We start from the raw sequence: 24954 nt of genomic DNA on the forward strand, positions 1-24954 counted from the left end.
TAACATCACTAGCACTCAAAATAAAGAAGCTACTATAGACAAATGAAATAAATGGTTATGGTTTATATGAGTGTTCCATTTATGAATTATTTATAAAAGATTAATAAATACTTTAATAAATAATGAATCAGTTGTTATACATTGTTAGAGTCCAAAGGTCAATCAATTGCTTATAAACACCTATACGCTTTCTGCTGATGTCCTTATAAATATCCACTACACATGGGCCGCATGTCTGTAATATGTTTATAGCATTCATTAACCCGTTACAAACAGAACTGCAATATAAAAAAATCACTGAGAAAATCTCGGTATTTATATTTAAGATTTAATTGATTTCTGCTTTTAAAGAAGTCAAATAATTGCTTTTGAAAGATAACTAATAACTTTTCAGAAAATGGAAATTATTTTCTTGCTGAATTATTGTTCCACGTACATTTCTATCAAAGGCACATAAAATCAGCAGTAAAATTTTATTACTTTTTGTTATAGAACAAGTATGTTTCCCACCCTCACTTTCAAGTCTAGAGTAAATAACACTGGGCATCTTTTTCGTTTGTTGCTGACCCACAGACAAAAGAAGCAATGACAGAATTGAAATGTTATGGACACTGATTATTTGAGTCCAATACAGCAAGAGAAATAGACTTGGAAAATCAAGGTATGTTTGAAAGCAGGATGGGTTGCACGCTCACAGGTGGCTTTGTGACTGCCTGATGTAGGTTTCTATTTGTTTTACCATTTTCAGAGTTACTTCCCAGAAAGTGATACCATCTAGAAAGCAGAATAATGAGAAACATAAATTAGCTGATCCAGTAATGTAATGTCAGGAAGGATATTGCCTTCTAGTGATAATGCAGATCTCTACTTTCAGTTCTGAAGACTGCCTGTGTATTTTGAGAAGTAACAAATATTCGCCATCTGGCTCATCTATACTCAACAAATGTCCATCAGGTATTAGTCAGAGACCATAAAACCCATTGGATTTAGGAGCTGCAGGCGAACTTGAGTTGTGTTGCCAGTAGCAAAAGACCTGTGTTTTATTTGTCAAAAAACCCCCAAACCCTTGGTTTTGTAGAACACTGTAATTATCTATTACTTTTTACAAAGAAACATTTAAAAGATAGAACATTTGCGACCGTATTCAGAAACAGAAAAAAAAAATGGTAAAGGAAGCCAGCATTTGTGTGGTGCTGTCTGATGGCAGTCCCAATTGTTACACGGGAAAGCCAGTTCACTACATTTTGGAAACCAAGAAAGACCAAGACGTGGAACAAAATGCTATTTCAGGTCAGGAGTGAGGTGCGCTGAAAGAGCTGACTGTTGTGATGCTGCACAGAAGTGACTCTACTAGTATTTTTTATGAGTAAAATTTTTTCTCTGGTTTTTTTCATTAAGACACAAAGAAAACATTTCTGCACCCCGTCCCCCTCACAGATACACAACCCCAAGGAAAAAAAGAATCAACAGTCAAAACAAAAATCTTTGTGAACTACCAGATCTCCTAGAACCTTGATATTTTGCCCATTAGCAAGCTAACTCCTTGATTAGGGCTTCCTTCTAGAATTAATGAAGAAACCAAGACAGAATTATAACTTGATTGTTTCTTGTATCTAATGACAAAATGCTTGGTAAAAGGAGTCTAAATCCCACTAATTTTGGAGTCTAATATCTACCTTTCCAGTCCTGGAACTTAGAAAAGAAAAGCTACACTGTTAACGTAAAGTGAAATTTACGTGAACTTTCAGACAAGAGTTGAGAATTTTTTCTTTCCATTAACAAGTTTCTAATTTCATGTTCCATTATGAGGGATAATGGAAAAAGTCTTGCAATTTTAATGCAGTCCTCTGGAAAGTAATCTTCAAATTCAATATTTATGCAGTTATCTGCAAATCAAATATTAACGTGTCTGAAAGTTTGGTCATTTATTTACTTTTCTCAAAAAGAAGCAGCTGGAAATGACCATTCAGATTAACTATTTTAACCAAATAGTGGGATGTTATTGATCATATTTAAGAGGGAAGTAGAGTCCTTTCCTATTAGTTTCTCTCAATTGCTATCTGCATGAACTTCCTGAATTTTGTCCTATTGTTACTAAAAAGAAGCTTCCTTAGTTGTGAACAGCACCCCTCCACACTACCCTCAAAATAAACAGATAATAAATAAATAGAATTGAAAGCACTAAAATTACATTAATATTAGATGGGTCTGCTCTCTGCCCAGAAGCAAAACCCGGCTAAAGCTGGCTCTGAAAGAATATGTCCAGTTTAATGGCTGGAATGTCTCAGTGAATCTGGCCTTACAGCTTTATTTATAACACAATGTTTTCCCAAATAATCAACTCTCTCTCTCTCTCTGTGACAGCATATACAGAGAATTATAAAATTGTTGGGAGCATGCAATATTTGCCTGGTAAACCCCAATCCTAAAATCCTACAGAACAAGACTATCAGAAGCAAACTGATTGTAGTATTTGACTGATACTACTCTATCGGGGAACTACGCTGGCAGGGGGAGTGGCCTGGATTACCTAGTAGGACAATTCCTTTGCTAACTGCTGTCTGTGTGTGTAAACTTTACCTAAAATAATATAACAGCTTCAAAATAGCATGAGATACAATATTAAGACAAAAGAAGAAAATAATTTTCAGCAGGATGATTGCCTGTTTGGTGTATATACATTTATACTCCCTATTTTTTTACTTGACATACTTGACATTATAACTTATGGGTGCAACAACAATCTGCTAACAAGCTTCCATGGCAAATCCTCTCAGTTTGCCTGTGCTGCAATGATTTTCAGATCGGACAAAATCACAGGACACTTAAACTTGCCCACAAGGAGACGTAGCCAGCATTCAAACAAACTATGTGCAGAGAACAAGTCATGCAAATACATGTATATATAAGGATGGAATTCTGACTCCACTGAATTCAATGGGAGCTGTACCACTTATTTCAAAGAGGCCAAGATGTCACTCTTAGTCTTTAAATTTAAATGTCTATTTCTTTAGTCTTGTTTGGTTAAGCTCCTACAAATTGTAATACTGCACCAACCTCATCCCATGCTAAACTTCAGAAGGAGAGTGGTTAATGTACAGACAATAGTATATTTCCCATCTCCTTTGTCCTTCTTGGGGTTTTACACAATAGGAGAGCTACATGATAATTCCCAGATTAAAGAAAAAATGGATTTAGCACCAAGATTTCTCTAACATTAGCCAAAGTGGACAACTTCAGCGGCTTTCCAGCATTTTGAACTGGAAGTAAGGGTGCCAAGACCCCTACACACAAAGGTCTCCAGAGCTCAGGTAATCACAAATTAACTTGCAACGGCGATGATGTATAGTTGTCAGAGTAGATAACAAACCACTTTCTTCAAGCATGTTTCAGGGCTGGTGGAGTATAAGGGTTGGAACCTTGATGGAATTGGGAACAATATCAGATGAAGATACGCACCCCATTCCTCCTGGGGGTAGAGGCTGACAGCTCGCGACCCCCCCATTTAATAACTTTGTGACCCCCTGAGGTGTCACGACCCTCAGTTTGAGAACCCCTGGTCTTGACAGCTCAGGGGTACAACATATGTCTCAAGACCCTGCTCTCACTTTGCAACATTTGAAAATATTTACAAATTCATTTCAGATAGGCTTATGGAATTATAAAATAAAAACCCTAAAGCTCACTGCAAATCTCTTTTCTCTCTGGTACTTTTTCATGCTTCCCTCCTGCCTCCAGCTCCTGTTGCTCTTCTGAAATCAAATGTAATACGTCTATTAATGCTCATATGATAAGAGAAAACCTTTCTGTCAGCTACTAAGACAAGCAAAACCACTTGCATTGATCCAAACCTCATTAGGGGTCTGACCCAAAGGGAAGACTGACAGACTTCAGTAGGTTTTGGAACAGATACTAACTCATCCCCAAATATAATAACCCAAAGTTATAGTTCTCAAATACATGCTGGGCCAACTTCTGCCCTCGTGTCAGAGTGCACTGAAAAAACACATTGATTTCAGAGTTTGACCTATTTACACCAAGGCTACATTTGCCCTGCTAAATTTACATTTATAAAGACAGATATTCTACATTGAACATACACCATCAACCACAACTAAAAAGAATCCGCTTTAAATATATTTATTAAAGTGAACTACTCACACTAATTCCTATTCAGTTGTTTTATATTACATTTACTGATATTAAACATTATTTAACACAAGGAACTGCTCTATTAAATGTATATTTGGACTTTAAAGAAACACAGTCAATTTAAAAATCATAGTTTTGTCTGAAGTGTAATATTGTTGCAAGTGACACCTATACCTGAAAGAAATTAGAGAAGAAAATTATTTCCCCCTATTTTTCCCAGTCTTTTTACTTTGTGCATTTGACAGCACTTTGTGAAGAGAAAGTTTCACTGTTCTTCCATACTAGGCAGTTACTTTCCCTTGTTTGTGTGACTCATCATAGGGAGAGAAAAACAATTTTTAAAATAGAAAAATGTGATTGAAAAGACACAAAAATGGCCAAGGGACTCACAAACAGATGTAGTACTTGAAAGCACTTTTAACTCAATTTTTAAATAGCTCTTTTAAAGTGTTATCTGTTGACCAAAACTTCATTGTCATGTGAACAATTGTTCATGATTATTATAACACGCTTTCCATGTATTATTTTATATATGAAGATATTCAACTGAAAGTCAAGGCCAGTGTTTGACTGATTTTGTAATTCACAAAAAGTTTATATTTTATTCTCAATTATTTTTATTCCTATCTCTACAGCAGAAAGATGCATATTCCTGACAGTTTTTGCAATATATTAAATAAAGAAGGTTCCTATTTTACATATTTTCAAAGTCTATGAACAAAGCTTTTCTGCTGACGTAGGAAGTTGTCAGATATTAAAACTTGACCAGTAGGTTTTATCACAAAAAGGTCCTTGGCTCAGAGAGGTATGTTTTTTAAGATGAGAGCCAGTTTCCTTTTCGAAAATATTTCCTGTTTCTGGCTTCTTGCCTAAAAGGCTTGCTGCTGAGACTTCACAGTTATTCAGATGTGTTGCACACCTACTGACCCCTTGTTACCATTATTTACTATATGACACTGAACACTGTGAACAAAAATTTAAAGATGCATTGGAGAAACAACTCATCACAAGCAAAAAGCCAGTGTCAAACCTGTAGTGCTAGGAGCTAAGATAATACCACAAAAAAGTATTTGTGAACATCTGTTTGAACAAAACCACATATCTGCTTTGACTATATCCACAGCCCGCTATTTACTTTTGACAAACACCTGCAGATGCCAACTAATTTTGGTGAGAAAGTGTGGCAAATATTTGTATGAACAGGTATGCGCATGAGTCTGTCCGCCAGAAATATTTATGCAGCCATCTTGAAAACTCTTGGTGGGAATTGTCCAGTGAGGAAGCAAAAATAATACCTTGTTGTGTAGCTCACCAATTGCAGAGCACACATAGCAAATTGCAAATACTCACGCAACTAGTACAGCAAAGAGTTTGCGAGAAATCTCTAGGTTGAAATATATCTGAATAAACCACTCATTGAGTAATCTAGTACAATATGCAAGTGTATAAAAATCTAAATATGTGCAGAAAGAGAGGCTACACACACTGAATACCAAGTGAAAAGCTGGCTCTCTTGAAGTCAATGGCAACACTCCCATGGTCTTCAATGGGGCTGCGATTTCATCCATTGTTTCCTACAAATAGTGCAGCTCTAACATGGATTATATGTATTTTGAAAATCTGAAATTGCCAATAACTCATTCAATTTTAGTTTCCTCTTTGTGCCAAATGATGTCAAATAAAAGGAGGAGTTATTTCCTTGTATAGTACCTTGGGTTCTTTGAGATGTTTTGTCCCTACGGGTGCTCCACACAAGACGGGCGCATGCCTGTGCACTCCCAAACGGAGACTGTAAAGCAGTGTCTGCAGGCCCATGCCTGCCCAGAGCAGCTCTCCGTGCTCCCAGACAAGGGCACATAGGGAGGCATGGACCTGCCACCACTCAGTTCCTGATTAGCTGCAAAGCCAGAGACTCTGCAGCAGATGGATAGGAGGGAGGGAGGTGGAGCACTCGTAGGGGCAAAACTGGAAGAACTCAAGTTACTGTATAGGTAAGTAACCTCTCCTTCTTTGGTTTTACATCCCTATGGATGCTCCTGGATAGGAGACTCCCAAGCACTAACTCAATGTGGAGGTAGGTACAGAGGAGGCAGATTGGAGGACTAAGTCACCAAATGTCGTGTCAGCTCTGAAAGCAGGTGAGATAGTGTAATGCTTTGCAAACGTACAGATAGAAAACCAAGTTGCAGGCCTGCAGATTACTGCTATAGGAACATCTTTTGGAAAGGCTATAGATGTGGACTAAGCCCTAGTGGTGCATGCTGTTACTGTATGAGGAGGCTATATTTTTGCAGTCTCATAGCATTTTAAGATGAAACCCAAGACCCACTGTGACAGTCTTTGCATGGAAATGGGCTGCCTTTCACCCTTTCAGCAAAGGATACGAAGAGTTTGGGAGAGATACTGAAGGCCGTGGATCTGTTTAAATAGAGGTCAAGAGCCCTTCGGACATGTAGGTGTGTGTCGGCTAGATTCCTCTCTGGAGGCATGAAGCACTGGACAGAACATTGATGGATGGATTTTCTGATTAATGTGGTATTCTGAAAAAACCTTAGACAGGAAATGACGCTGGGGACATAATGTGACCATATCCCTGTAGAAGGTAGTGAACAATGAGTCTGCCAAGAGCACACCGAATTCTGCCATTTATCTAGCTGAAGTGATAGCTTTATAAAGAATGAGGTCCTGAGGGAGAGATGGAGGAGAGAACAGTTAAGCCACTGCTTCAATGGAGGTTTCTTTAAGGCACTGAGAATGAAATTAAGGTTGCATGCAGGAGCAGGGTTCTGTACAGGGGGAAACATTATGTAAACCCTTGATGAATCGGGTCATGGTAGATGGACAAAAACTGAGAAGCCCTCAGTGAGTGAGCGGAAGGCCATGAGAGCTGCCAGGTGTAATCTGACTGAGCTCATTGACAAACTCTGAAAAAGAAAAATTCACAGTAAGTGAGAATCGGTAGTAAGCTGTAGAACAGTTGACACCAAGTGCTCCATCTCAAGCTGCTGGCAACTGAGAAGGAACTGAGTGGCGGCAGGTCCGTAACTCTCTATATGTTCTTGTACAGTAGCCTGAGGAGCTGCTCTGAGCAGGCCCAGGCCCACGGACTCTGTTTTACAGTCTTCAGTCAAGAGTGCACAGGTGCGCGCATATTCTATGGTGGAGCACCCATAGGGACATATACTCGAAGAATCACACCTGCTTTCATATACACAATCTTGCAATACACTCCCCAAGATGCTTTTTTGTAGTATTGAAAGCCTTTAGACTTAACCCCCCCCCCCCATTATTTCACAATAAATGGAGTACAAGGTAGAGAGGGGAACAGTGTCAAAAAGAAATAGCACCTACTTAGTCTGTCAAGATTAGGCAGAGTTCCTCCTGGTATGATAGGCAACTGGGTGTGAAAAAAGTACAGAATTCAGAATACCCTGCTGTTTCAAAAGAACATGAAAAAACTCTGAGTACAGATAAAAAAAGATGGGGGAAAAAACATCAAAATGTAACCCATTTTACACTGTGTTAAAACTGAAACATCTTGATGACAGTCCTTGCAAGGGCAAAATGAAATTATTTCTTATCTTGCTTTAATTCCTGTGGTCTGAAGGAGATATTACAAACACAGTACAATCCTAGCCATCTCAGTCCCTTGTGCTTTAATGACAATAGCACAAACATCAAACAAAATTATATAGCTGGTATAGAATTTATCTCTCCCATGAATTTTTGACAGTGAGATTGGGGATATTTCATATGCAAACTCAAAACTAAAAATAAGCGAACAAACAAAAACTGGTAGAATTGTGAATTGTGATAACACTTGGAAGACAAATACCAACACAGGAAAAAAAATCTCTTTTTAAAATTATTATTATTTATTATTTGTTTTCCAGTAGCTTCCTCAATGTGCTAGACCCCCATCTACATAGTCCATGCCATGAATAACTTTTAGGATGAAGTCGTGGCTTCACTGAAGTCAATTGGAACTTTGACATTGTTTTCAGTGGGGCCAGGATTTCACCCTTCAATTTTAAGAATACTGATCACGCATACACAAAAGGAGCCTGATAACTAGGGATGTAGCAATAAACACCTGTTGCTGCAATTCCTATTGATTTTTCATGTGCTGGGAATTTTTTCTCAGAAGAACATTTCATGTAGGTGAACAACCAGTGTTTTATGCATGAGAAACATGTTGAAAATACTCTTTGAGATCCAATTCCTGGGATACTCTGTAAGAGTGAAAAAAAGCCCCAAAGCACTTTAAAATCTGTATATCGATTACACAGGGCCCTAACAAACAGAGAATCTGCCAAATGGGTGCTGTAAACGCGGCTTAACACTCCAAACTGCCACACGGATCCTGCCACTTTTACTTTTAGGCACCCCACGGCACAGCTCCATCACCACAACTGCCCAGTGCCCAACACACACAGATTTCCCCCGCACCTACTGTGCCTATTGGAAATATCCAGCCCTGCACACCACCCAATGTTATTATACTACAGCTCTGATTTCTCAAAGGAATAAATTAGAAATGGATAATAATGGATAATAAATTAGATAAATTGTATAAGAGAAAAGTGATTGGGTAATAGTTCAGAAAAATAGAATCTTAGAGAAGTAAGGGAACAATATATATTGTTTGATGCTGCCAGGGCAGAGTTAGGGAATTAAGAAACATAAAAATATTTATGGAAAATTTGTGAAAGGCTCATGGATTTATGTTTTAAATGAGATACAGTTAAAAGTTTTTCCAGTGAGAAAGTTTTTTTCAAAATATCAATATGTCTCCTTGACACCTCTTTTGGGTGGGGGGTGCACTGACAGGAAATTAATTATTTCTGCAATTAACAGACATTTAGAAAAACCTAATTTTGCTTTACCTGCTAATTTTGATGAGACTTTAAATACAAGTTTGAAGAAAAATTAGAACCAAACAAAATAAAAAAGCAAAGATAGCCTCCTCCTGAAAACATTCTACTCAAACTTGACAAAGAGGGTAATACCAACTGTGATGTTAATTATCATTTTGACACAGCTGCTATAATTGGATTAAGTAAAGGGAAAAATCAAACAATGATAAATATGCACGTTTAAAACAACACGAGAGAAAATGAAATCTGCTTTAATGATTAGAGATTAAATATTAATTATGTCCTGACATCAATCATAATAATGCATGGCATCCAAGTATGAAGCACTTTTCAAATTAAACAGGTTGGCACTGATAATTAAAAGAAAAGAAAACTAACAGATTTTTGGGAGTATTTTCTAACCACGTTTGCCATGGTTTATGCCATGGTTCATGCCAAATGGTTTCATGTTTATTGAGCAAACAGGTTTTGGGCAGACATTTGGTCCAGTGCTACAAAAGTCAGGACACCTAAGGTTTAGCTCATTTTCATTAATTAAAGGCAAAAACTGCAAGGTAATGCACAGTTTTTGATTTGTTTCTTCAAAGTACCAAACATATTCCCTACTCGTGAAAATAATATGATCCACATGACCCATCTCAATTAATGACATCTTTTCTGTAATAAAATATCCACAGAGCTTAGAATACCCTGTAATGAATGTTATCGAGGGTTCACCAAGACACACCTTTAGTCCATTCCTTATAAGGGATCTGTGCGGTTTTATTTGAATTTGTCCAACTGTACAGTAAAAGTCTTACTTTCTTTTTCCTGCCTCTTTTATACACTTAGAATTTACCCTATATATATATATATATATATATATATATATAACCCTAATTCTGCTCTCACATCCCATCCTTAAATATTGGCTCGGAGAAAGTCTTCTAAAGTCTCCTCCTTCTCCACCTTTTCTAATGATTTAGCTTGCACTATTTTTGAAAGATCTTATTTTCCATTTTCTTGCAATTAAACTTTCAAAGGCAAGAAGTTCTTGGAAGTTCTCACAGCTCCTCAACATTTTAGGGTTGCAGGTCAGGGAACAGAGCCTTCCCTCACTCAAAGAAAAGAATCCTCAGAGGCATGTTTTTAAACACTGGGAACTGCCAGAACTTTTTTTGTACAATGGCTTCTACCAGAGCTTGCACCGATGCAGCTGGACTAGTAGTAGCATGGATTCTTAAAATTCCCTTCTGTATACATGGCCTTAGAGGAACATTCCAAGTCTTTCTTGTCTTGTGGCCTTTTCTCCACCATTCTTCACTAATGAGATGTTTTCAAAAACACAACAGCAGAGGTTACAAGAATAAAAATGTAAGAACTCGCTCTCAATCTTAACAAGCACACAATGTGAATGTTTAGCATTCTGTCCCCCAAAATAAACAACACTGAAAGGACAAAATCAGCTATTAATGAAGCGTATGTAGTGCACTGTGACTTTACCACAGAGACAGGTCAAATAACACCAAATACGAATGGTTGTTATGTACCTAATCGCCACTACATGGCCTTCTCTATATTAGTGTTCTCCCCCACCCTACAACCTTTCTCAGCAGTGCAGCGCCACGAGCAGTAGCCAAGTTGGGAGCGTTAGATTACAGAGAGGGCAGTTTTAGGCACCGTGTCATCTAGCTATGCAACATAGACAGCCCCGTCTACACTAGCTTCACTGATGGAGCACAACTGGTGGTCGCTCTGATAGAAAATTTGAAGAAAAAAGTGTTGTGTAGACAGTATTCATACATCCACCCAGCGCCAGACTATTTTTCATGTTTATCTAGGTATTTATATTGTGCTCATCATCTTGGTATCTGCACAGCAAATGACTGGAACAGAGGAAAGGGAATGAGGACATGTGGGCGACATTCACAGCTCTCCAAATGACTCAATGTGAGACTCTGGGCAAGTCACTTCTTCACTGATTTTCAGAGGCGTTGAGCACCCAGAGCTCCAAAATCAGGCTATTAACCTTCCTATGATGTAGGGCTTGTCTACACGGTGATTTAGTACACGGCAAGCCAGGGTCTGAATCCATAGCATCAGCTCACCACGAACTAACTTGCTGTGTTTGTCCCTGCTTTTTTCATAGGCACCGACTTACCTAATTGCTGGGGGGTGCTCAACCTCCACTCTGCCCCAGGCCCCACGCCCACTCCACCCGTTCCTCCAAACCCTCACCCCTGCCCCGCCTCTTCCTGCCCCCGCTCTTCCCCCTCCTCCTGCATGCCGTGGATCAGCGGGTGGGAGGCGCTGGGAGGGAGGGGGAAGAGCTGATTGGTGGGGCCTTTGGTGGGTGGGAGGTGCGGCGGGAGGTACTGGGGGTGGGGGAAGGCACTGATCCATGGAGCTGCCCAGTGGTACACCTACTGTTTTTTTCCCGTGGGTGCACCACAGAGTCGGCACTTATGGCTATAGTGCACTAGAAGTTCTACTATGCTCTTTGATGTAGATTCACACTCTAGCTTGTCACACACAAACTCACCATGCACCAAGCTCTTGGTTTACCTGTGGGTAAAATGGGGATAATGATATTTGCTGGACTCAGTTATTTTATACAGTGCTTTCAGGTTGCTGAGTGAAAAGACACTATGGAAACACAAAATATTATTTGTTTATACAATTAAAAATGAAATCAGCAGCTAGTTGTTAAGTAGTAGGCACAAAAGATTTCATGTAATCTTTTTGCTTTCACTCAACCAATAATTCTTCTTTTCCCTTCTTCTCTGTGCACAACAAAATATTTTCTAGGAGGACTTAAAATCACATCACCTATCTGGGCTGGTGACTGATACTGTTCCTGTACTCACAAGCCAAATTCATTCAACACATTGCTAAAAACAATCCCAGGCTATTTTCCTATGAGGCCATCTGAGCTGATCTTACTTTATTTTTTCCCACACTTTCAGCCTATTTTGTTTTCCTTAGTACTGGGCTCTTCTGATCACCATCTTCTAAACAGAGTAAAATGAAAAAGTTAGGAGAAGGCAAATTGCCAAGTACAAGCAGTTTTTATGTCACCTCTAGCACTGATTATGAAGCAATGGGGAGTATCTGAAAGTTAACTGTAAGGTATAAAAATTGTAAATGCACTTGCTTTGCATACCAAGAAGAGTGTTACTACTTCAGCTGATATACTGTGTCCACAAATACTGGACTATGTTTCCAACTGGCAATGAATAGACCTTTCTCGTCAAGGTATTTCAGGATAATACAGTACTGAAATGTGTGCAGTGTGAAATTTCAGCTAAGTAAGCCATTGAACAAATACTTTCGTACCTCAGAACTATTAAGAATGTACAGGCTTCTGGCAGCTAAGTGGTTAAAAACATTTTGGCATCAGGCACAGTAAATTGCACTTTATGTACAGTACTTAGTAGTGCCGGGTATTACATGGATGAACCATGGTGCGTTAAGGTTGCCAGTGAGAATAAGATTGGCTCCTACTGCTGGATGCTGAAAACCATAAGGATATGTCTACTAAGCGGCTCTAGAGTGGATGTCTGTCTGTTTTCTAGAACTCAAGACCATAGATGGGGTTATGTGACACAAGAGGGAGGGGAAACATCCAAAACCAAAAGAAAACGATAAAACAATACAGAACAAAATTAATGGAACTTTTCTGAACTGTTTCCATTCTGCCTGTGAGCTTCCAATTCCCTTAAGATTTAACAGCAACCAACAATCACAGCATGTTTACACTGTTCCCCAAATGACTATTGTGGCAGGGTTTCTAAAAAAATGTCTTTTCCTGACTGTCAGTGAAGATGTCACATTTGACTGTCTTTGTATTTTATAATACACCAGCCAGGTGCCGCTCCTGTCAAAAATATCTTCTGGGTGAGCCAAGTTGTAATAGCTTATAGAACTATGGGAGTTATTCTTCTGCTTTTAATAGTATAAGATGCTGAAAAGAGAAGAAAAGGTAAGTGTTGCCCACTAAGTGCGATGTAATAACTCTAGCCAATGTATGTAATTTCATTTCATACATCCAGTTCTCTAAGAAAATAATGCTTCTCCTGCTGAGTTAAGGAGACATTTCCACCTTCATTTCTTTTCTGAAGTCACTAAAGGAAAATCAGAGTGATGTACTTTTTAATGACTTTGGCATAACTAAAAGAAAACTTCATTCTATAAAAGGAAGCCTGGTTTCTATCCATATTTGGCAGTAAAACATGTACTGATTGTCTACATGGCTTGAATACAAACTACGTTGCAATTGAGAGGTATAAGCATTTCAGTTTTAAGATGTATTTTTTAATCTCTCTCTCCCTCCTCTCCATTGTACAAACCAGACTATGGTAACTTTAAATTCAGACTGTAGGTAGTTGTTTACAAAGAAGATTTAGGCAGTTGAAAAACTTATTGTTTAGAAGCAGTTATTCACCCATGAATTCAAAAAGGTCGTCTTAGGGATTATACTTTGCTCTAATTGTGTTTTAAATACTGCACTCGTGTATTAATGGTTCTTCATATTTTGACGAAAACACCTAGGACCATAGGAATTGCCACTGTAGATCAGACCAGTGGCCCATTCAGCGCAGTATCCTGGCTCGTACAATGGCCTACATCAGCTGCTTCAGAGGAAAAAACCCTGCAGTAGCTAGTTATGGGATAAGGTCACAAAGGGAAGTTTCTTCCAACCCCCAATAATTATGAGTTTGACTTACCCCCTGAAGCTGGAAGGTTTATAGCCTTCCCAAAGCTCTTTTTTATTGTTTAAATATTTACTATTATAACTCTGCCTATCCTTGTTATTCATGTAAGGTCTAATCCTCTTTTTGAATCCCACTAACCTCATGGTCATATCACCCCCAATATGGGCTACAATGACAACACAAGGTACAAGACAACAAAGAATCAGGCCCAAAGACTGTCATAATTCACATACCATAGGGGCAAATCTTTCCCACATCCATAGAGGTTTCACTGTAATGGAACTAGTGGGATTCTGGTACCCAAGGAGTGGGGCCAGAATGAGGGCTGTTTGGGGGATGCATGATCTCAGCATGCAGGGGATGGTATGGACAGAGCCAAACAAGGGCCAGTGTTTTGCAGCCGCAAAGATCTTCCAGTCCTCCACACTGATGTCTGATGCGGGAGGATTCCTCTCACTGTGCATTTGCCCAGTGCCCAGCCCAACAGAGCGGGGAAATAGTTTTCATTTTCTGAGATTATGTTTTGTTTTGATGCTACATCTGAGTCAGCCTGAAGCTCATAATGCAAATGTCCAGGTGCCAATGCTACACCTGCTCCTGTTATATGTTGTTTTCAGCTGTTCCATCAGAAGGCAAAAGGAACTCAGGCATTGCCTATACTTATTTCATAGAATCATAGAATCATAGAATATCAGGGTTGGAAGGGATCCCTGAAGGTCATCTAGTCCAACCCCCTGCTTGAAGCAGGACCAATTCCCAGTTAAATCATCCCAGCCAGGGCTTTGTCAAGCCTGACCTTAAAAACTTCCAAGGAAGGAGATTCCACCACCTCCCTAGGCAACGCATTCCAGTGTTTCACCACCCTCTTAGTGAAAAAGTTTTTCCTAATATCCAATCTAAACCTCCCCCACTGCAACTTGAGACCATTACTCCTCGTTCTGTCATCTGCTACCATTGAGAACAGTCTAGAGCCATCCTCTTTGGAACCCCCTTTCAGGTAGTTGAAAGCAGCTATCAAATCCCCCCTCATTCTTCTCTTCTGCAGGCTAAACAATCCCAGCTCCCTCAGCTTCTCCTCATAAGTCATGTGTTCTAGACCCCTAATCATTTTTGTTGCCCTTCACTGGACTCTCTCCAATTTATCCACATCCTTCTTGTAGTGTGGGGCCCAAAACTGTACACAGTACTCCAGATGAGGCCTCACCAATGTCGAATAGAGGGGGACGATCACGTCCCTCGATCTGCTCGCTATGCCCCTACTTATACATCCCAAAATGCCATTGGCCTTCTTGGCAACAAGGGCACACTGCTGACTCATATCCAGCTTCTCGTCCACTGTCACCCCTAGGTCCTTTTCCGCAGAACTGCTGCCTAGCCATTCGGTCCCTAGTCTGTAGCGGTGCATTGGATTCTTCCGTCCTAAGTGCAGGACCCTGCACTTATCCTTATTGAACCTCATCAGATTTCTTTTGGCCCAATCCTCCAATTTGTCGAGGTCCTTCTGTATCCTATCCCTCCCCTCCAGCGTATCTACCACTCCTCCCAGTTTAGTATCGTCCGCAAATTTGCTGAAAGTGCAATCCACACCATCCTCCAGATCATTTATGAAGATATTGAACAAAACCGGCCCCAGGACCGACCCCTGGGGCACTCCACTTGACACCGGCTGCCAACTAGACATGGAGCCATTGATCACTACCCGTTGAGCCCGACAATCTAGCCAGCTTTCTACCCACCCTATAGTGCATTCATCCAGCCCATACTTCCTTAACTTGCTGACAAGAATACTGTGGGAGACCGTGTCAAAAGCTTTGCTAAAGTCAAGAAACAATACATCCACTGCTTTCCCTTCATCCACAGAACCAGTAATCTCATGATAAAAGGCGATTAGATTAGTCAGGCATGACCTTCCCTTGGTGAATCCATGCTGGCTGTTCCTGATCACTTTCCTCTCATGCAAGTACTTCAAGATTGATTCTTTGAGGACCTGCTCCATGATTTTTCCAGGGACTGAGGTGAGGCTGACTGGCCTGTAGTTCCCAGGATCCTCCTTCTTCCCTTTTTTAAAGATTGGCACTACATTAGCCTTTTTCCAGTCATCCGGGACTTCCCCGGTTCGCCACGAGTTTTCAAAGATAATGGCCAATGGCTCTGCAATCACAGCCGCCAATTCCTTCAGCACTCTCGGATGCAACTCGTCCGGCCCCATGGACTTGTGCACGTCCAGCTTTTCTAAATAGTCCCTAACCACCTCTATCTCCACAGAGGGCTGGCCTGTGCAGGCGAGACTGCGCAGTCAAAGACCTTCCATGTCTAGCGATGAACTGCAACATTAATACGACCATGTCAGGAGTCAAATAGGCATTTACATATTTACACATTCAAAAGAAACAGCTGAACTAATAAAATGGGATATTATTCTTCTGAGAGGACGAGTGGCATATTAGCACATTTTATTATTAAATTAATAACAAATTAGTGCATTTAATTGATCTAAATTGTTCTAGTCCCAGCTGAGGTTGGCATCTTAATCCCAGCTTTATGCATGAATGTCATAATTCATTAGTTATTTTAGTTAGCTAGCTGCAATGTTTGGAGATAATCAGGTGCACCAGAATAGAAGAAAAGCTAAAGCGACGGAATGCATCTCCCTAACCTTTTCCATTGCTTTTCCAATTTAACTGTACTGCCAGCTAGAGCCAAGCCTGTCAATCACACTGAAGAGCTGTATTTCCAAACCCGAGAATATGATCTGAAAGCTATTTATATTTTTGACTTGTTTTTATATAACTCCCTCTCAAATATATTTTGGTACCAAATGCAATACAAGCCCTGCATACACAACACTACTAGAATGATAACACTGTGAAGAATTCATCTAAATAAGGACAAAAGGGAGGCTGTCAGTCTACAGCAATAGCAAGTTGGCAGTCAAGGGATTGGTTTATATTCCTGACTCGCCCACTGGCTGGCTCTGTGACCCTGGATGTATTGCTTGCTCTCTTATTATTTATTTTCTGTACCATAACCAAAGATGTGGCAGGCATCTTACAGGACACAGAGGAAGACCCAGACCTGGTGATTTAGCTTGCTTAAACCTGCAAATCTACAAGACTGAAGTTAATGAATCTTCACACAGTCTCTGGGGTCTGTGCTAACGGAACCAGTTGCAAGATTGGGGTCTAAATTAAGATACAACATACAGATGGGGGTAATTATAAACATAAGGAATTGAAGGGATTCAATAATCTATGACATGGAAATAATATTATCCATCTTTACACAGTATTTTGAGACCTTTGAGGAAAAGACATCTCATAAATGCAAAGTTTTATTATTGTTTCTTAAAGTCCTACTCTAAGATTAAGGCTTGATTTTGTAAACATAATAAAGGGAAAAGTATATTTTTCTTTGTTAGTCTTGAGCTCCATTGTAATGACAGAGCCCTGTTAAGGAATCCATAGATTAACAGATTTTAAGGCCAGGGCCATCTAGTCTGACCTTCTACATAACACACAGTATAGATTTTCAGTAATTCTGGCATCAAGACCAGTAACTTGTGATTGATCCAGTATAAAACTCTATTAAAGAATCCATTATAGAACCTAATAGGACCCTGCCATGGAATTCCACATGGTGTGTGACTTCTACGCTACTTCTACCAATTTTTGCTACAGAAATAAGGTGGATGAGGGTCTTTTATTGGACTAACTGCAGTTGGTAAGAAACACAAGTTTTTGAGCTTCCACAGAGCTCTTAATGTCACCCACCCTGTCTCTCTAATATCGTGGGACCAACACAGATAGAACACCACCACACAGAATTTTTGCTGCACACAGAAATGAGTTGGAAAATGCTCATTTGCACTTGTAAAACTGCTTAGGCTGTTTGAGAAAACTGAGAACAAAAGAAAATCTCTTGTGTTCAGCTCCCCACCTTCTGATTCAGCAACCCACCTCTACCTAGTAGTGTGGAGTAAGCATCAATCTATTCTAAGCCTTTCTCTACACTAAAGCTCTTCTGTAGATAACATGCAGGAGCAGCCATGCAAGAGTGAGAGACAACTATTCCCAAGACACAGTTTCATTTTCATGGTGCGAGTCTCCTGAACTCAGGACTCCTTCATCCAGACATACTGGGAGTAACCATGCTGTCTAACTTTTTTGTCACTGCCGAAACAAACTTAAGAGAAGTCATGTTACCTTGCATTGTCCCTCCCATGCGACTTCAAGAAGTTCATACCGCGATACCTGGACAGGAACGCTACTAGCTGATCATTTGTCCTGTGAAAGAAACAACAAAAAATGTGCAAATCAGATAGAGAAATCTGTCTTCTACGGAGTTATTTATGTTTATTGTTTCTTATTTTGAGACCCTTTGGACTCTTCAAGGCATAGTTTTAAGATATTATTATGGTAACACTATTTTTAATGCAGACCTTTCCTCTACAAAGGACATTGTTGCTGAAAGTGTTTTGTTGGTTTTGCTGAACTTTACAGACTGGTTCTACTGGATAGAAAGAAAGGCATGCTTATTATCTTTCAGTGATTTCTATTTCAAATGTGCTCAGTTTATGAGCCAAAAATGCTGTTTTTTTTAAACTGCAAGTCTTGAAAATTTAATGTGGGATCTGAGAGTCAATTTAGCAAGCAGTTTTGCTGATGCACATAAAGAGGAACAGAATTGGGCTCACACTTACAGCACAATCACAATCACACTCACACAATCATAGCTCAGTGATACTCACAGGAGTAAAACATGGTTGGTAACAATGATTTTTGTCACCAAGTCAGTAGATCAGGTTCTGAACACACACAATCAGATGAGATCTGTACACAGGTGCCCATGCCTAATTTTCCCCAGGGGTTGCTCAGCCCTGGACCCCGCCCACATTTCATCCCTTCCGCTAAGCCCCCACCCCGCCTCTTCCCGCCCCATGCCATCCCTTCACCAAGGCCCCACAGAGTCTTGCATGCATGTCCAGCCCCACCCCACCCCCGATCCAGGTGTGAGGCAAGCAGGCTTTGCTTAGCAAGATCCCAGTGTGGACGGGCTTAGTGTGTGGGGATCCAGCTGTAGGGTGAGAGGGTTCTGTGTGGGGCAATCTGGGTGTGGATAGCTTAGTGTGGGATCCGGGGGGGGGGGGGGCGGGTATCTGGATGCACAGGGGCTTTTGGGGGGGGGTCCAGGTGCAGGAAGAATGGGACTCTGGGGGAGGGATCCAGGTGAAGGTGGTTGGAGCTTAGTGGGGGTGGTCTGAGTGTGGGGGTATGGGGCTTGGCAAGGGGATCTGGGTGCAGGGGGCTCAGCAGGGAAGACCGGGTGCTGTGGGAGTGAGGTTTGGTAGGCTTGGTGTCTGGGTGCAACTGGTTGGGGCTCAGTGGAGTGGGGATCCAGGTGCAGGAGGTGGGGGATCAGTGGGGTGGGGGTTCAAGTGCAGGGGGCTCAGCAGGGAGTGGGGCTCAGCAGGGGAGTTCTGGGTGTGGGGTGGTCAGATTCATGGAGGTTGGGCAGACAGGGGACAGCTCCCCATGCAGTGACTCCTCTCACTGCAGATGGGGAGTGATGGGGGCAGGAAATGTGGGGGTTGCAGAGCTTCCTGGAGCTGGAGGAGGTTCCTGGGGGTGGGTCTGACTCAGCCCTGGCCGCTTTGTGTGGGGGCAGGGAACTTCCCCCACTTCAGCTGAGATTAGCAGCTGGAGCCCAGCGCACGGTAAAAGCCACCAGCAGGGGCGTCCCCAGCCTCGCCCCTCCCTGGTTCCAGGCACACTGCGATAATGAGTGAGAGGGACAGAGAGAGCCCAGCCCCACCCCGAAGGTGGTGATTTACATCTCCCACAGCTGCTCCTGACTCCTGAACCAGACGTAACCCTCTCCGCCCCCGGCCACTGCCTGCAAGGGGTGCATTGATCAATTTTTGTGTGGGGGAAAAAGTAAAATCTGTGGGGAGACATTAATTCTGCACTTGCACAGTATTCTCCCATAAATAAAAAGGTTAGGACTGAGATTTTCAATGCCAATTTTAAAGCTTTTTATACAGGGAACTTATTTAACTTGACTTAATGTGAAAATTTGAAACTACCTAGAATTTGGATGCCAAATTCCCAATAAAATTAATGGGAACAAAGGAATTTGGATGGCTAATTTCTGTTTATCGGTTATTTGGCATCCAAATCCTAAGTAGTTTTCAAATTTTGAGCCTAAATGTACAAGAATTTATGTATTTGAGTCTGCTCCGATGGTTCACTATTACTTCAACAAAGGTGCAAACACATTTCCTCCTTTATTTATCTACTTCAACATATTTAGGAAAACTGAGAAAATTCTAATGAATAGATAGATCTTCAGCTACTGACTCACATTCAAAAACATAACATTAAAAATAAGAGATACGTGACCCTTTTTGGCAATGGTCTATAATGCAATTGATACCAGGTCAAGTCAGAGATAAAACAGTTGTAGATGGTACAGCATCTTGGAAACATTCCACTTTTATAAGCCATATCAAACCAAGTTAAACAAGTTCCCTCTATAAAATGCTTTAAAATTATGCAATCCGTAGTAATAACTTGGGGACTAGATCGAACTAATAAAGCATCTAAGTACCTTATATTTACAAACTCTCACATCATCATAGGTAACAGTTCATTACCGAATGGATGAATAAAGACCAAGTTAACTATTGATTGAGTCTAGACCAATTGGAGTATCTGTCTATCAACCAACCTAAATGGCTAGATTGTAGGAGCCTGAGACCCTCCTTCCATGTTCACTCATGTGAGCTTTAATGCCTCCCAGGGTCAGACTCTGTGTCTCAATTTGGCATCCTCAGAAAACTGCTTTCTGTATAGTAAGCTGTGCAGATTTTCACATTTGCTGCTTCAGTGGTTCTCCATCTTACTGGGATGAATAGGCATTTAGTGAATTTACTTAGCAATGCTTCCACATGAAATAGTTTCAATGACTGACATCTTAGAGTGAGTTTCTAGGCAAACGCTGGCATGCAAGGATGATGTACAAAAGTATAACAAAGTTTAGAGGTGCTTGGACTTTAATTTGCTTGGAGGATAAAATCAAATCAAACAAATTAACACCCCACACTGGTCAATACTCCTCTATTGTTTTCTTAACAAACTTCCCACCAATCTATGTTTCACTTTTCAATTGTGCTTTTCTAAACGTATCTGAAACCAGACCTGCCACACAAAGTTTTCAGCTGTTGTTGCTTTTTAGATTACTGTCTGTAATTCCCTGTCTAATTTTTAGCTCTCACGATAATGAACAGCCTCATATCTGTTGACATTTTCTCCATCTCTTGAATAAGTTAGTGGCATTTTGGTTCTGGTTCTGATCAAATATTTTGTAAGAATTAACCTACACATTTTGTTTGTTTTTTAAAATAAATATCACTCTTCTCAAGTTTTGACATCCCACCTTCAATTTGGAAAATATTCTAGATATTTGACATTTAGATCTATGTGCTCAACCAGTTCAAGCTTATGCTTGCTCTAGCAGCACAAATATTACAGAACTTTTAATTCCCTTTCCTGTGAGCCACGTCCTCTGAGTCTGACCTTGCAATGGTGGTGAGCACCATCTCCTCATTATTACCTTCCACACTTCAAGGGAGCTGAAAGTGCTCAGCATCTCATAGGTTCCTATATTTTTAAAAGCATTGTGGCTAAATAGAGCAGGTAAAGTCCTAGGCAGCACATAGAGGAACGTGCCTTTAGTGGTGTATTTTCAGATGCCTCTGGCCATAATCACTACAGCATTGCCTAGTGCTCTCTAGCAGTAATGCCGCTAGCACCATGCGATGCCTCTAGCATTAGCTCTTGCTAATGTCTCTGGAAATGGTTGCTAGAACTATTTGGTCTAATTCTTCTCCCAGTGAAGTCAATGTGAGTTTTGCCAGAGTTATCAGTAGGAGCAGGAGCAGTCCTATTCTTTCGAATTCATCCCTGGATCTGAGAAACCAGAAAGGGGTCAAAGGTTCAGTTAGCTCTGTAAACCTGACCAGAAACAAGAGTGCACTGCAGAACATTTCGATAAGGGACAAAGGAAAATGTTATTTCACAAGATGTGGGGGCTAGGGTATGTGGCCATAATTCATCCAGGTATTTAAGCACATGTGTATTTAAGCACATGTGTTTATGTGTAACACATAAAGTTATACATGTGTGTAAGTATCTTGCTGATTCGGAACTCACAAAAGAGATTGCCAGCTTTGGACATAATGGCAGAAAACATGGATGAAAATTATATCAGACTGCCTCACTTGGCCGACTTTGTATTAAGAAAGATTTAATACCTGGTTAGGACATATTGCACCACTCTGGCAGCACAAAGCTGCTCTAACTCCCATTTATAACTGGACCTCAGAGGCTTCCCCCTGGGTAGAAGGTATCTTCAATGGCTTAGAGCTGCTATTGTGGCACCTGGCTACCCCTTCCACCAGCTGGTGGTGCAGGGGAAGTAGCCAGAAAAGAAAGGGCGAGGCCTGCCTGATCTTTGGCTGCTGTAACAGCCCCTGGGAGCCATTAATGGCAGAGGTAGATTAGATTTTCACAGCCTCGGGGTCAGGGGCACAAAGGCAAGTCACCTTCCTTGGGTTTGCATCTTGCTCTCTTTGGCTGAACTGGGAATCATGACCTTAATCTGAATAATGTCTTCAACCAAGTGACAGTGGTCTACATACTGATCCTTTTCATAGCAGTAAGGAAGCATGCAAGCTGGGCCAGGGCCAACAGTATCCAGAAACTAGTAAGAGCCTCACACCTATTACCTCTAAACTAGTGAAGGGGACTAGTGTGACAAATCAATATCATACATTATCCAATGCCTTAGGGCACTTCTGTTTAAATGGTACCCACTTGTCTGTGACTGAAACTATGCAGTGTTGCTGAAGCCATGTTGGTCCATTAGAGAGGCAAGGTGGGTGAGGTAATAACTTTTATTGGACCCATCTTCTGTTGGTGAGAGAGACAAGCTTTCAAGTGACATGGTTTTGTGCAAAGAAAGCTTGTCTCTCTCACAAACAGAAGTTAGTCCAATAAGAGATATTATCTCATCCATCTTGTCTCTCACTGGAACTGATATTTTCAGATTGGTCTGAAGATAATTGGAAGTTTTAAGCTAACTGTTGAGGAGGAATGGTTGGAATTATTAAGCATAAAGCCACTGGTCATGCCAGGGCCTTTTCAGAAGCACTAGAAGAATGATTATCCCTTATTACCACAACCACTACTTGCAGTGCCCCAGAGTTTAGTTGTACTTTGCAGAACATACAGAAGAACCTATCCCTGAGTTACAGAGCTTACAATCTACATAAAGCTGTGATATAACAAACAGACATAAGAAAAACAAAAGGAGTGGGAGGGTGAAAAGAGAATATGGGTTACAACAATAAGACCAAATGGCTTCTTAGATTACATTCAGGAGTACTAAATTCCTGACATCTTGGTGTAGGGTTTCATTAATGATTAAAGGAATATTTGTAACAACATTGGTATGGGTTCCCTGACTGCCCCACAGGTCTTCTGAATACTACCCTTGTTAGGATGAATATGTTAGGCACCTGCCTACTGCTAACAATCTACTTTATTCTCCTGGGGAAATTACTGTTAACAAAGAGGAATAGCACATCTATTGGACTGATCTGCAATGTTTGCACCTTGAGGGATGATGGTCTTTTGGCCAACATGTTACTGGGAGCTAGGGGATCTGGGTTTTATTCTTGGCTCTACCACAGACTTCTTCTGTGACTTGGGCAAGTCACTTATTTGAATATTTTGAAGGTTGGGTGTCTAAAGTCTGCCTCGAAATAAAAGCAGCCTGGTTTTTAGAGTTGCTGAGCACTCACAGCTCCAGTTGAAGTTACTGGTGAACTGCGACTGCTCAGCACCAATGAATATCAAGTTTCAGAGTAACAGCCGTGTTAGTCTGTATTCGCAAAAAGAAAAGGAGTACTTGTGGCACCTTAGAGACTAACCAATTTATTTGAGCATAAGCTTTCGTGAGCTACAGCTCACTTCATCGGCTCAAATAAATTGGTTAGTCTCTAAGGTGCCACAAGTACTCCTTTTCTTTTTATGAATATCAAGCCACTTTTACCGAGGGGCCTGGGTATGGATTTCGGCGTCTATGTTTCAGAAATCAAGTTTGGAAATTTTTGCATTAACCTCTCTATGTCTATTTTCCTGCCTGTCCATACCCCTTTCCTACTTCAACCCGGGTAGTTCTGAGGCTTGACTTATTAAAATATAAAGGTACACAGACACTATCGTGATTAGAAGCACAGAAATACCTTTGATACATACATATTACAGGCATTATCTACTCCAATAGAAAGCAGCTGTTGTGCACACAGGAATATTACCTACCAACATAGAGAGAGAAACAAACAGTTTTTTCATTGCTGACCCATGACTAAAACAAAAATCTCTTGGGGAAAAATGTTCTAGTTTTTTCTAGTTCAAGCTCTACATGTTTGCTTTGCACATATTTTTTGTGGCAAAATGACAAAATACTTTCAAAAATTAATTGGAATGAAAGTCCTCTTTTTTCCAATACATGGAAATCTGTGATTTTTGGTTTTATAATTCTGAGTACAGATTCTTTTGACAACTGTTTTTTTTTAAAAAACACATTTATGGAAGTTTTTTCTGTTTTTTCCCCCCTCTCACAGCTTTAATTCCTGGCCTTGCTTACTTTTGCAAGCTAGGGAAGATGTAAGAAAATATGATATAGTCAAAACCGATGAAGTTAGCAATCTCTGAATTGTGGTGTGGAGTAGGGGTAGAAAGAAGGAAGCAAAGCTGCAGATATAGTTAAAAATTCAGCAGTTCTTCTTGGTTGGAGTCTGCTCCTCCCCACCACAATACAAAGATGCAGAAGATGTGGAAGGAAGTTTCCCACTTCAAATGCTTGAAATAGATATAATTACATCTCATTCACACAGAAATAGAAAGAAGCTGTAGTTACTAAGTAAGCCAGAATAATTATTATAGGCAACTATCTAAGGGCTAGATCTTGCCTCCTTTGCACACAATGAGCAGTTCCTTGCTCTGTGAGTGGTTTCTTTGTGCTTTTAGGGCAGGCTTTTCAAATGCACTCAGCACTGGCCTAACTGCTCCCACTGAAATCAGCTGAGTTTTACCATCAAGTTCAATGGGAACAGAAGTTCCAACGTTGGGCTCTTTTGAAAAATCAGTGTAAGACTACACAGTGTG

The 24954-nt window shown here is 40.6% G+C and overlaps 1 protein-coding gene across 2 annotated transcripts in view; it reads right to left on the reverse strand.

The window, feature by feature from the left end:
• The window catches only part of XYLT1 (xylosyltransferase 1), a 311032-nt gene that overhangs the window by 38343 nt on the left and 247735 nt on the right, over positions 1 to 24954 (reverse strand). For both annotated transcript variants that reach the window (XM_077828347.1, XM_077828348.1), the window contains one exon: positions 17926 to 18006. In XM_077828347.1, the coding sequence (XP_077684473.1) occupies positions 17926 to 18006 (81 nt within the window). The remainder of the gene's footprint in view (positions 1 to 17925; positions 18007 to 24954) is intronic.

This window comes from Eretmochelys imbricata, chromosome 10, assembly GCF_965152235.1.
Source record: "Eretmochelys imbricata isolate rEreImb1 chromosome 10, rEreImb1.hap1, whole genome shotgun sequence".
Taxonomy (NCBI): domain Eukaryota; kingdom Metazoa; phylum Chordata; order Testudines; family Cheloniidae; genus Eretmochelys; species Eretmochelys imbricata.